The sequence below is a fragment of the Spermophilus citellus genome (genome assembly GCF_964194105.1).
Source record: "Spermophilus citellus genome assembly, chromosome: 5".
In the NCBI taxonomy this organism is placed as follows: Eukaryota; Metazoa; Chordata; class Mammalia; order Rodentia; family Sciuridae; genus Spermophilus; species Spermophilus citellus.
The window spans coordinates 13485695-13500178 of NC_138186.1; the positions used below are offsets into that span (position 1 = coordinate 13485695).

Genomic DNA, 14484 nt, shown 5'->3' on the forward strand with positions numbered 1-14484 from the left:
TTCCTCAATAATCCTCCATAAGACATAAGAAAATGTCATAAATACTGTGCTGCTACCCGGATTCCCCCTCAAAAATAAAAACATGCAATGCTCAATGATGCTCTCAGTCTTCTTGGGAACTAGCTTTGCTAATAAGAACTCATTCAAGGTCACTCACCCTCCTGGGCCAATAGCACAAGTCTAATAGCTAGCTGCCAAGGCACCATATGTATATGCCTAGTCCCCTCCACCACCTTGGATATCTGAAGGATCATCCCCTTGGGTTCAGCTAAGCGGTTTTTTGGTTATTCTTGTTTGTTGTTGTTGTTACAAGATTGAACCAAGAGGTGCTTAATCACTGAGCCACATCCCCAGCCCTTTTTGTGTTTTATTTAGAGACAGGGTCTCCCTGAGTTACTTAGGACCTGAGGCTGGTTTTGAATTCACTATCCACCTGCCTCAGCCTCCCAAGCTGTCAGCTGAGGTTTTGCGGTGACTTTATTGCATCCCAACTTCTTTCTCTGTCCCCACAGGTGTAGATCCTAAGAGCATCCCCTAGTCAACCTCTCAGGCAAATCTCCACCTCAAATTCTTCTTTCAAGGAAGCCAACCTGCAAAACATTGTCCTGATTACACATGGAAGAAAGGCAATCCTCAGCCTGCAGTCAAACATGCTCACATTAAGGCAATCTCAATTTTAAGAGGAAATAGTTTTATCCTCCTAAGCAATAAATTATAAAATACTTTTGTAAAAATAGCACCGACACCAAGCCTGAGCTTAAGCAGCACCCCATACTAGCTTGGTAAGAAAGGACTGAAGTGAGTTGCTGGCCTACCGTGGGCTCTTTCAACTTTTACCACTTGGCTTAAATGTTAACAATCTATTGTCTGATTTTTTAAACACTGTTAAACATTGCTGCCAACCCTCCTGGAAAAGATCCATTTTTGTCAGCAATTCAGGCATGAATATTGGAATTTGAAAACAAATAAAAAAGATCTAGTAAGCTCATGGGACCTATCCTTCCAAAAGGAAAATATTCCCTGTGTATACACACTCTCTCTACTGCGTGCTTGCCCACCCTTCTCTGACCAGAGGTGTACTCACGACCAGATGGGCTCTGTTTAGGACTGGGGTAATCATGTATTACTGGGGTAATCAAAGTCAAATTCGACTTTGGATAAAATGACTTCGAAACAACATTTGTCTGAGTCATGGAACCAGGAGTTGGGATTCCATGCCACCCAGGGAGACTGAGAACTCTGGGTGGCTCTAGGGAAGAGGTGTAAAAAAGAAATGTAAGAATGTTATAAAGATCTGTGAATTCTGAGAAAAGCTTAGAGCCAAGGACTTGAACTTAGAAAATATGATTGGAGGAGAGCTGCATCTGAAAGGCCAGGCGTCCAGCCCTGAGAAGTCCCTGAGCTTCAGGGTGTGGGTCACTTTGATGCAGGGAAGATATTCCAGAGGAAATATCCTTGTCTCAGAAAGGAGTCCAGGAGGTTCTCGGAGAAAGATTTTGTGGTCATGCTAAAGAGAAATAACTGGTAACCACTAGAAATGCTGGCTCTTTCAATCGATCAGATTTTTTTTCTCCTCTTATGTTAAATAGCAGAGAATATTGGCTGAAGAGGAATAAATGGGCAACTTGGATGTCGGTGATGGGAGAGGAGAGGACTATGCTCCAGCGACCCAGAAAGAGATGGAGAAGCCCTTAAGACCCTATGTGTAGGCGGGAAGGGTCCCCCCCCCAGGGGTCCCATGCACTGTGGGAAGTCCCAGGGCCAGTGGATCTTCTCAGGAGACACAACACATCACATCACACCAATCACGTCATTTGTATAAGGAAAAAAACAGAATGTCCGCAGCTATCAAGAGACAAAGGGACGGAACCCTAGGTGGAGGGACGGGGCCTGCCCATGCCACAGTGGGTTTTCCTCTTGGTCAGGGGATCTTTGTGACTAGCTCAGATGCTCACTTCTCATGTCCATGCCTTGGCCTTCCTCAGATTGGAATGGGGGGGGGGGGTTCCAGTTATAAAGCATCCCTCAAAATATGCCCTGTCAAGGCGAGCAATCCGGGAACAGCCTGTTATGGACTAAATTATATCCCTTCAAATTCTTATGTTGACATCCTCACCCCCAAGTACCTCAAAATGTGGTTGTATTTGGATATAGGGTCTTCAAGGAGACTAATCAGGTAAAATCAGGTTATCTGGGTAGGCTTTCACCCAGATGGCTGTATAAGAAGAGAAAATTTGAATATAGACGTGTATGGAGGGAAGACCCTGTGGAGACAGAGGGAGAAAGATAGCCATCCACAAGTCCAAGAGAGAAGCCTCTGAAGAAACCAACCCGTCCACACCTTGATCTTGGTTTGCCAGCCTCCACAACCATGAGGGAAAACATTTCTGTTGTTTAAAACTCCCAGGCTGTGGCACTTTGTTATAGTAGGCCCTGACGCACAGTCAGCCTGCTGAGAGTCATGAAGGGACGGTGTCTGTGCTCCCTGGACCTAACCACGTAGCTGGCCTAGGGGACACTCGGTGTGGAATAAGAGAGTGATCCAGGATACTTTGTCACTGTGACAAATACCTAAGTAAAACAACTTAGAGGACGGAAGCTTTATTTTGGTTCACAGTTTCAGAGGTTTCAGTTCATGGTTGGCTGATGCCAAGGCAGAGACATCATGGCAGAAGGGTGTGGTAGAAGAAAGCTTCTCAGCTCATGGCAGCCAGGAAGAGAAGAGAGGAGAGAGGAGAGAGGGGGAGAAAGGGACCAGGGACAAGATACAAGCACACCCCCAGTGACCTACCTTCTCCTACCATGCTCCACCTGCCTGCAGTTGCCACCACTCCCTGGGGCCATTCCAATTGTTAATCCATTAAATGCATGAATCCACTGATCAGGTTGGAGCCCTATGAGCCAATCACTTCCCAAAGCCCCTCGTCTGAACATCTCTACACCAAGGACAAGTTCTTCATCACCTGGACCTTTGTGGGATGTTTCAGATCCAAACCATAGCAATTCCCCACCTGAAACTGGAAGCCCCCACATGGTCTCATTCTGCTACGGAGTCTTATAGAGTAGCTGATGAGAATCCTGCTCTGTTCCAAGAAGCTATAAATGCACAGTAATAGTAACCTGTCAATGATGATAACACGTCTCTGAGAAGAGGGAAAGTGGGGACAAACCCTTTGTGTTTTGCTTTCTTCAGCCTTCAGCACATTCGCCTGCAACAGATTAATGCTTAATTGTTATTTCTTGTTAGGAAGACAACTACTGTGGGCTGGTGCCACCAAATCCACGTTTAGTCATTCTAGCCCCAGTGGTATTTTATTTCTCTCCACTTCTGCCAGTAGTACTTGTATTAGGGATTTCCAGAGGAACATGGCAGATAACCAATATTGTGTGTGAGTGTGTGTTGTATGTGTGTGTAATTTTAAGACTGATCAATCCGCAGAGCCACAATGGCCATTTGCAGGCTGGAGACCTGGAGAAACTAGTAGCTTCTCAGCCCAAGAAGCTGGAAGCTGGAATAAGAGGGAGCAATGATGCAACCTCACTTGAAGACTGAAGGCTTATAAGCTGCTGTAGACTCTCTATGCAAGTCCACATTCAAGAGCAAAAGACTCTGGAGTCTGATGTCCATGGGCAACGACAACAGAAAGAAGAACCGAGCACAGGCACATGTGTGAGCTTCTCTCTTGCGCTCTGTGCTCCGTTTGGCTCCTTACTTACTGGACACTGCTACCCCCATTCAAGAAAGGTCTTCCTTGCTCAGTTTGCTGACCCAATGTCAATTGTCTCTGGAAACATCCTCACAGACACATCCAGAAGTGTGCTTTACAATCTTCTAGGCATCTCTCAATTCAACCAAGTTGAGAACCATGGTTCAGCATCACAGAACTGACTCGTAGCTAGGGCTCATGACCAGTGGGCAAAGAAGTCAATACCATGACACCAATTTTTGCAAAAAAGAGCTTTATTATAGGCTGACTGATAAGGAGACAGGAGAAACTCTCAAGTCTGTCTCCCCAATAGACTTATAGCAAACAAATTTAAACATCCGAGAGTAAGGGAGTGCCTTCCAATTAGTTGTAACAGGGTTCTAACTGGAGAGTCTCTAATTCCAGGCTCTCCGTTATTCTGGCCTTCAAGGTCATTTTAGGTCAGGTCCTCGACCTGAGAAGCAGCTTGCAGAGCAGATTTTAGAAATAGGGAATCTGCCTTTTAATGACCTGACTTCAGTACTCATGTTCTTCCAGGGCTCAGGCTCCAACCCCTGGAATCATGCTCAGTTCTTCCTGCTTCTTGAATCTCTAAAACAGTAGCAACCGGTGGCAAAATCCTTCCCTTCTTTCCCTCTGCATGCCTCTCCTATCTCCCCATCTTCAGGCCATCATGATCACAGCCAGCCCATGCTTTGGGCGGTGGGAATCCCCACAGTCTCCCTGCCTCTGACCTCTTCACTCCTTTGCCTGATGGGTTCTGCTGCTGATTTCCCCTTCTCAACACTCAAGATCTCTGAGAGATCAAGAATGAGCTAATTTTATTCCTGAAAGCCATGGCTGGGAAGTTTGCAGAAGGAGGGAGAGAGGAAAGGCTGATTTAAAAAAAATGTTAGAAATATCTGCTATACTCATCTATAGCCATTGCTATGGGGGGGTCCCCTAAGACCAGAAACCCCATTTGCAAGTGCTGCTGTATGATAACCATCAGCCCTCTGTGTCTTCAAGTCATGCATCCTCAAATGCAGATCTAAAATGCTAAAAAAAAAAAAAAAAAAAAAAAAAGAATTTCACTTGCATAGAACATGTTAGGACTTTTTTTTCTTGTCATTATTCCCTAATAAATACAGGATAACAACACTTTACATAGCATTTATATTGTATTAGGCATTATGAGTAATCTAGAAAAGATTTAAAGTCAGCATTAACATTAATGAGAGGGCATGTATTAGCCACATTTAATATAAGGCCCTTGAGCATCCAAAGATTTTAGTATCCTTGGAGATCCGGGAACCAATCCTCACTGTCAGATACCAAGGGACAACTGTACAACTAACCAACATCCCCTTAGGTTGTTGAACACAAGAACTTAGCTTCTAGAAAATGCCAGAGTTCATATGAAAGCTATTAATTACAAGCTCGTTTATTTTTGCAAGAATTGTTGTAAGATTTGGTATTGGCGGGGCGGGGGTGTTGCATATGCAGGCCAGAGAGATGTGGAGAAAGAAGAGAGTGCTCAGAAACACAAAAGAATAGCCAAGGACTATAATTCCAACCTTTGCCCTGCACGGTTCACTGGCTTGTGGGCTGAAGAAGGAAAGTGACATCCGGGATTTGGTCCATATGAGATGCTCGACCTCCCCAGCTTCATGCTTCAACAGGCTCAGTGTGGGGCAGAGGCCAGCAAAGCAGAGCAGGAAGAACTGAGCAGGGGAATGTCGAGAGAAGAAACAATCTGGATGTTCTTCTCTAGACACTAATTACAAAAACCTACCTTCTCACGGGCTGTTTTCTGGTAGATTTTCTGCTTCTATTAATTTTTAAAAAACAAATTAATTCATTTGATCTGGTTAGTCATGGAAAGAGGATTTCCTGAACAACACTGGCACAGTGAAGACACCCTCCTCTGTCCTGGATTTTTTTCTGAGAGGCTGTGCCCATACATGTGCCCTGGGAGCTTCTGCAGCTCAGAGTCCTATAATGGCCAGTAGTTGACCCCATCTCTGGACCTGAGAATCACCAGGCTTGGTATGAAAAAGTGGTTTGGAATGAAAAAAGGATTGGTGAAAAATAGCAATCATTTTCCTTGTTTAGTTGTTACAAGAACAGGCAGAGGCAAACCATCCCTGGCATGTCCACCCTACCCCTGCATCCTGGGTTGAGTCCCTTCCTCTGCTCCCCCTGACCTCTGCTATGAAGCTCTGAATGCCCTGTTCTGGGACACCCACTTTTAAATCCCAAGTATTGTGCCATTAGGGAAGAACGCAGAAAGGCATCTCCAGGTTGATCTGGATTGGATCTAAGGAAGAAGGTACAGAGCTCTTCTGATCAGGACGGATTCAGTTTCCTGATCTGCCAAATGGACACATACTCTGGTTAATGTCTACTGTCTCTTCCAACACCTGGATCTGTGATTTTCTATATTTCCTCTGTGAGCATTCCTTAACTATGTTAACAAATATTAATTTTTTCCAATTGAATACTTATTTTAATCATTTATGGTACCACTCGCACAAAGTATATGTACTGGGGACATTGGTATGCTGATAAACTGGTTTTTTTAGAAGGGGAAAAATATGCCCTAAATGGTAATGTTTACAGATATTCATGGTGTGAATAGTTCTATGGCCAATATCAAGCTATGGCCCTACTGTCATTGAACAGGGAATTGGAAAGTCAATTGGTTCCCTGGGCCAGCTCAGCCTGGCTCTAACTAGTTGGGTGCCATCGAGCAATATAAAGAGGAGCTGAAATCAGTTTCAATTCCTGCATTTGGGTTTTCTTTTCTCTTTTCTTCTCTCTCTATTTGTAAGAGAAGGACCCAGGCTGACAATAGACAGACACATATTTTGAAACAACTTCCAATGATAGGGAATTACTGCAAACCAAGAAGGACCAGTCATCTGTTTCTTGAATGCACTGGTTAATGGAGATAGTCAGACCTTCCATCAGGTCTCCTCATCACCATAAGCCACTTGACCATCTAATTACCTGAGCACATGTCCTAGGGTAGCCCCATTTCCACCAAATGCTTATTGAGCTGTTTACCAGAAACCCTGCTCAGCCTACAGCCCATGACAAATATTCAATAAATGTTAATCAAATATGAATGTAATTTCCAACAGGATCCAGAATGCCCGCCATTAAGACACTCTATGGCTTCTGTTCTGACAAAGTCAAGCAGATTCTACAGATCAGTGGTCCATTAAGTGGGGAAGGAAGGTAAGATAAACACCATGCTCTCTAAGGAAGCCGGACTCATTCTGCCTTTGCTCTAGGGCAAGGCCAAATTTACCAACAGCCTATGAGCACTTTCTTCAGGGAAAATGATTCTAGTTATTAGAAACCACATTCAGAAAACAGCGTCCTCTCTGCTGACAGGGCCTTGTGCAAGGTGACCCCTGAGACCCCACAAGAGTGGACGAAGAGCTCATCATGGTGATAGAATCCAGTCTCCTCATCTTTAAAATAAAGACGCCCATGCCCGTTTTGCTGACTTTTTTTTGTGCAGATTAAATGAAATGACGTCTGCAGAGGGCCCTGTGCTGTGCTTGGCATGTGGAATTGAGTGGAGAGTCTGAGATGATTATTGTGTGTGTATGATATATGTACATTACATTGTTCATTATAGTATATATTATATTTCCTTATTCTTTTGGTTTCAGCCTCCCCCATCCCACTTTTCTGCCTCCTCACTCCTTCATTTGACTGGCTGCTTGTCAAAACACATCTGTAAGCTCTTTGAAAAGCACCACTCTGCCTTCCCCTCTCCAAGGAGTCTGGGAATTGTTCTGTGCTGTGAATTCAAGCAGCTTAACCTGGAGACAATCCATAAACTCTCCCTTAGCTGGTGAGATGTGCTCAAGGGACATGATTGTAGTATTTTGGCCTTGTCGGCTGTGGAAAGATGGCCCTCTCAAGATGCCCAATTCCTAATCCCAAGGATCTAGGACGAGGTCACTTTAAATGGCAAAGAGGACTTTATCCATGTGATTGAGTGGAGAATCCTTAGATAGAGAGGCTATTGAGATTATCCCTAGATTATCCTGGGTTATTGGCAAGTGCACGGCAATCAATACGGTCCAAAGAGGGACAGGGAGGAGAATCGGAATCAAAGACGGGAATGTGAAGAGGGAGGCAGAGGTTGGAGTAGGAGTAAAGCAGCCACCAGCCACGGAACACCTGCACCTCTGCACATAGAGAGTACCTGGAGTTAATCCAGTGCATCAGATTATATTTGGACTTCTGAGTTGCAAAACTATAACAAATTATTTAAAGCCACTAAGTATGGGATAATTTGCAAAAGGAGCAATAGCCAACCATTACAAAGGCCAATCATGAAAACTGGGCCCTGAGTCCCAAAAAGGAGAAATTCTTTCTCTCTAAACCCTATGTGTAAGAAGGAAAGATAACAGTCTCCCTGGCCTATGACTGTGTCACTTTCTCAGATAAGATGTGTGTGTGTGTGTGTGTGTGTGTGTGTGTGTGTGTGTGTTTAGAAAAGTTCAGAGCAATTACATTTAATCGGGAGAGTTAAATGAAGAGTTTTTCAAATAAATACTGGAGAAGCATCGGAAAACAATGGCCTCAACTGAATTATGGCCTAAATCTTCCAAGAAGGAATGAAAGCTCCAGCGTAGAATGCAGAGGGGTGGGAGAGGAAGGGAGGGGGCAGGGGGTTAGCGAGGATGGTGGAATGTGATGATCACCGTTGTCCAAAGTCCATGTATGAAGACATGAATTGGTGTGAACATACTTTACATACGGAGATATGAAAAATTGTGCTCTGTATGTGAGATACGAATTGTGATGCATCCCACTGTCATGTATTTTAAAAATAAAAGCAATTTTAAAAAAAGACATCAGAAACCACTCGGTGAGATAGAACCCCTCCTTGGCAGGGACTGGAGCTCCCTGGTGACCTCACCAGGAGGACGGCCTGAGCCTCTCTGATCTCCAGCCCTGCCACCCTCTGCAAACACCAGAAGGGCAGGGGTCATTGGAGGGAGTCTCATGTGTTCTGCGAAGCTAGAGCTGGTGAGAGAGGTGAAGAGAGCAGAAAGAGAAGCAGAGGGAGCCGCTTTCCACTGGAACCAGGCTCCTGTCTCCTTCACCTTGTCCCTCTGCGTGGGGCCTCTTTTCCCCTTTCTTAATGCAAAATGCATTTCAAACAGAATAGCTACAGGCTTAAATGGGAGGGGCCTTTCAGAGGGTTCCATCCAACACTCTTTCCTTGTGCCAGCTGAGAAAGCATTCCCAAAAACGATGATTAAGAATGATTTTACTGTGTTTGTAGATACACAAACAGACGAGTATTTTGAGTAGGATATAAGTGACACTGGTAATTTTAAGTGAGGGGTGGTTAGAAAACTGTCTGGGGACTTCTTTTATCATATATTTCCAAGGGGTGAAATAAGGGTGATTTTTATTGCTTTTTTCTTCTCTGCTGTGTGTGTGTATGTGTGTGTGTGTGTGTGTGTATGTGTGTGTGTGTGTGTGTGTGTGTGTGTGTGAGAGAGAGAGAGAGAGAGAGAGAGAGAGAGAAAATTAATCCCATACTTTATTTATTTATTTACTTTTGGAAAATGACTCTTTCCTTTGGGTTGGAAAGTGGTACTACTATCAAACAGAAGATTTCTGATTATAACCAGATTTTTAAAATTAAGTCCTTTCCTCTTTCTTCTTATAACCAAACTGTCCTGGGCTGATTTATCTCCCAGTTGTACCTGTTAGAGTGGCCACTGAGGTGCTCTACTACAGAGCTTCTCAAACTGAAAAGTGCATATGAATCACCCTAGGGTCTTGTAACATACAGGTTCTGATAAGGTAAGTTTAGGATGGGCCATTTCTCACAAGCCCCTGAGGGGTGCCGATGCAGCTGGTCTTTGAGCTACACTGGGCCCAGGTATCAAATCATGCTTCCCATGTTACCTTTCCATTACCATAACAAAATACTTGAAATAATCAACTTTAAAAGATAGATATCTACAGAATTGAAGAAAATCTTCACCACACATCAGAGCACTAATCTTCAGGATATGTAAAGAACCCAAAAAAACTTAACACCAATTAAGAAAGAAAGAAAGAAAAATAACCCAATCAATAAATGGGTTAAGGAACTGAACAGACACTTCACAGAAGATATGCAATTGATCAACCAATATATGAAAAATGTTCAACATCTCTAGCAATTAGAGAAATGCAAATAAAAACTACTCTAAGATTTCATCTCACTCCAGTCAGAATGGCAGTTATCAAGAATTCAAGCAATGAAAAGTGTTGGAGAGGATGTGGGGGAAAAGGTACACTCATACACTGCTGGTGGGACTACAAATTGGTGCAACCACTGTGGAAAACAGTATGGAGTTTCCTTAGAAAAAGTTGGAACCACCATTTGACCCAGCTATCCCACTCCTCATGATACACAAATCATCATACTACAGGGACGCAGCCACATCAATGTTTATAGCAGCTCAATTCACAATAGCTAAACTGTGGAATCAACCTAGATGCCCTTCAATAGATGAATGGATAAAGAAACTGTGGTATTCATATACAATGGAATATGTCAGCCTTAAAGAAGAATGAAATTATGGTATTTGCAGGTAAATGGATAGAGCTGGAGAATAACATGCTAAGTGAAGTAAGCCAATCCCAAAGTCCAAATGTTTTCTCTGATATGTGGATGGTGATCCATAAGGCAGGTAGGGGGGAGTGGAGGAACTTTGGATTGGGCAGAGGGCACTGAGCGGGGGAGAAGGGGTAAGGGGTAGAAAAATGGCGGAACGAGATGGACACCATTACCCTGTGTACATGGATGATTGTACAAATGATGTGACTCTGCATCATGTACATCCAAAGAAATAAAAAGATATGCTCCATTTGTGTACAATGAGTGGAAATGCTTTCTGCTGTTGTATGTAACTAATTAGAACAAATAATAATAAAAAAGTTTAAAAAATAAAGCAAATGTATTTACCAGAAAAAAAAGAGGAAAGGTATATTTTGGTTGACATGTTCAGAGGTTCTAATGCATAACCAATGACCTTGTTGATTTGGGCCTTTGGTGAGGCTGCACATCATGGTGGGGAACATGTGGTAGAAAAGCTTTGCTCCACCTCTGCCTCACCTCATAGTGGCTGGAGAGCAAACAGACAGGAAAGGTCCAGTGTCCCAATATCCCCTTCAAGGGCATGCCTCCAATGATTTAACCTCCTTCCACTAGGTCCCATCTCCTAATGGTTCTAGCTCCCATAGCACATGGGCCTTTGGGGGTAGTCATGATCCAAACAATAGCACCTTCTGACTTAATGATCAGAATATAGAATATAGAAACCCCACAACAAAGTGAACTTGAAATCAGTAAAGCAGAAGCATCCCAAAGCTAGATCCAAGGTCAACTCAAGATCACACAGTGAACTCCAAAACCAGATCGTCATGGTCCCAGGGCCACTGAGGCTGAAGGCATGAAGTTCCACTTTGAGGACCAGTGATTCCAACATTACAAGCACAAATTGTCAAGTTTTTAACATCAAATCCCAGCTTCTTCACTCTTTTTAATTTTTATTTATTTTTTTAACCATAAATGGAAAGTCTTCCTTGGGGGAATCCCCAGGGACCCGACACCGACTCTTGTTTTGGTCATTTGCTATTATCAGTGATATTACAGTAAAGGCTCTGATGCCAATCAGCCGGAATGTTTGTTCCAAATACCAGGATGTTCAATTCTTTACAACCACTCTTCAACAAGAACCTCTGGTATTTTGAAAGCAACACACTTATTAAGAAATTAAATGCTAGGTGATCAGCCAGAATCCAAGGGCATTTCCCAACCTGCATTGTGCATGCCAAAACTAACCAAACCACTTGGTTGTGTTTTCCTGTTTTATTCCTGGCACACAAACAATACAAGCACCGTGGTTTCTGCTGTAGATATGGTATCACCCCAAACCAAGACAAAGGATCAAAACAGGCTTTGTTCTAGGACTCTCTGTTCTGTCGCCAGGGAGTTCTTGTAGAATTTGTACTTTCTAATCCTAAGGGTGCAAGTTGGATTCCTTTAAGTCCCCAGTACACTTGTTCCTGTAACCAAGCTTAAAGAAGGACTTGCCCCACCTCCCCAGCGTTATCTGTACAGCTGCTTCCCTGCGTTTCCAGCCATTGAAAGGCATCGTCGGTGGTGGGGAACTCAGACCACAGTGGGGAGATCTCTATCTCCATATGCCTCTGGGTTCTTATTAGTCTCGGAAGTTCTGTTTTGCAGAAGCAGTTTTTAATAGATTTGAGAAATCATTAGGTACAATCTCTTCAATTCACAATTCAGGAGCAGCCAAGTGCCCAAAATCATCTAGCCAGTTAGTAGCAGAGCCAGAGCCAAACTCCTGATCGTCTGACCCCCAAACCCATGCTGAGCCAAGCCCTTAGATCATGGCTGACATGGATGTCTCCCACCCGACACAAAAAGAGTGACATTTGAAAACACCCTTTGTAATACCATCTACCCATAGGCATGGACATCATCTCCAGCATCACTTATTAAGAACTTATTTAATCAGTATCTGCCTATCCAATAGTCATAAAATGTCACTGGATTCTGGAACCGACTTTGCACCTAATTCTGGGTATCTTTGCATGCTCCAGCATTTCCTGGGTCATATTTTCCTAATATATAAAATGCTATTAGTGATAGTCCTGCCTCACACAATGATTATTAGGAAGTAATTTGGGAGAAGACTTTATTCTAATAGTCCTTGTACCAGTGGATTGGCCATCCATTTGCCACTCCATAGATCACTGGAGGAAGGCTTAAAAAAAAATCCTTTAAGCAACCTGGCCTAACTAGACTTCAACTTCCCCACATCTTGATTCTTTCAGGTAAGAGGTTCACACTTAATAAATGCTTCTAGTTTATTTCAAAGGCAGAAGAAAACACAATGCTAGCGTTGGAGGAGCTCAGGTTGCGTACAAGAGAACAAGAAGATGAGCTAATACCTTGAGCACTTAGCTTATGTCAAGCACCGTGCTATCTCACTGAGTCCTGGTGGCACCTCTACCATGTACACTCCATTTGAAGCTCCTTTTGCAGTCAAGGACAAGTGGACACCTGGAAATCAATTTACCTGGGGTCACAAATCTATGAAGTGGCAGAGCTGGCCTTCAGAACCGTTTTTGAGCTAAGCTTATAGACAGAATTCCTTCCATTTTTGCTTAATATCACTCTTTTCTTCCAGGGCAAGGAACCTAGCTGCTCAGTTGTCCCATGTAAAACTTCCTCATCGTGTACATTTGTTTGGTAGAGGTGCCATAAAAAAGTATTGTGTGGCATCCCTGCCAAGCCTTCACAATCTCAAAGTACAGGCTGCATGGCTAAAAACAACAGAAATTCTTTCCATTCTGGAGAGTGAGGCCTGACCTCAAGGTGTGGGCAGGTTGGTTTCTCCTGAGGCCTCCCTAATCCCCACACAGTCTTCCCTCTGTGTGTGTGTCTGTCCTCATTTCCTCTTCTTATGAGGACACCAGTCAGGTGGGATTGGACCTACCCACGTGCCTTCATTATAACTTAATTACTGTCTAAAAGTAATCTCTGTCTCCTAGCAGAGTCACTTTCTGGAGTACTGGGAGTCCAGACTTAACATACAAATTTTGGACACAATTCAGCCTGCGATTCTGTGGTGACCATTGCAGGTGTGCCTCCTTCTGCATGAATTGTGAAAGCCAAGAGTCCACAAGTGATGGGCTAAGGAAGGCAGGAGAGGAGGGGCATCATCTCTGCCTGGGACGATGCATGCATTTCTCCTGCAGCCCCTCTCTGCAACTCCTTCTGCCCCCTGGGATGGTTTCACTCCTTGTCATGCCTTGCATCATCCGTATTCTCCAGTTAGTGCCTCCTATTGGTTGTCTCTCCTCAAGACCACTACACTCCCGTTCTGTAGGCTGGGCTCTGCCCAAAGATGCCAGGGTTTGGGGTGAAGGATACTGTGCACAGCCCTGAGTCCACTTGCCTGAGTCCACAAGTCCCTTCTTAAGAATTTTTTTAATGTTTTTAAAGCACATTTTCTTAGTGTTTCCAAATGGGTGCTTTTTCTAATATGCCCAGAGTCTCTATTTAGGCTCACGAGGTCCTGACTCTGCTCCCCCGTCACCCCTACTTCTTCCAGTACCTTGCTCTAGTAACCCTACTTCATATCACTGGACTTGGTCTGCCTTCCCAATGCTCCTGACCTCTCACCAGTGGCTTTCACAGTACATAAGGCCACCCGTGCTCATCCCACAGCTCACTCCTACCCCATTCACCTTTTCTTCTCTGTGTTTCCTTTTGGATAATTTTTATTGACAGGTCCTCAAGTTCATCAATATTTTTCTTCACAGCTTCTAATCTGTCAACCACTGTAAATTTTTCTCAATGTATTTTTCATATATAAACAGCTGATTCTGCCTTTTGAACAATATGTAAATTTAATATTTGGTCTTAATATTTTCATATTTTCTTGTATCTTTTTAAATGTGTGGGTTGTATTTACAATAGATGCTTTAATATCTTGATTGGCTAGCTTGGTGTGCCAATATGACAAGGTCATGCCATTCTTTTAACCAGGAAATCTCATGAGATCATGTATGTAGCTGGGAACTTTGAACAGGCTTGCTTACTGCTTGTTATAAAAGCAATAGTTTCCCCAATGTCCGTGCTCCTTAGTTGCAACACAAGCTCACTGACTGAGTGGCATCTAAAGAGTATAAACACAGAGTATTGCTCTGGTGGAGACAACATGCTACTAAT

The 14484-nt window shown here is 43.5% G+C and overlaps 1 protein-coding gene across 4 annotated transcripts in view; it reads right to left on the reverse strand.

Annotated features, from left to right (window-relative positions):
* The window catches only part of TMEM170B (transmembrane protein 170B), a 143982-nt gene that overhangs the window by 70234 nt on the left and 59264 nt on the right, over positions 1–14484 (reverse strand). The window contains exon 4 of one of the 4 annotated variants that reach the window (XM_081294700.1): positions 3956–4745. The exons of the other annotated variants lie outside the window; for them this stretch is intronic. Coding sequence (XP_081150826.1) covers positions 4738–4745 — 8 coding nt within the window. The 3' untranslated portion in view covers positions 3956–4737. Of the gene's footprint in view, positions 1–3955; positions 4746–14484 lie in introns of those variants that run through there. 4 annotated transcript variants of the gene reach the window in all.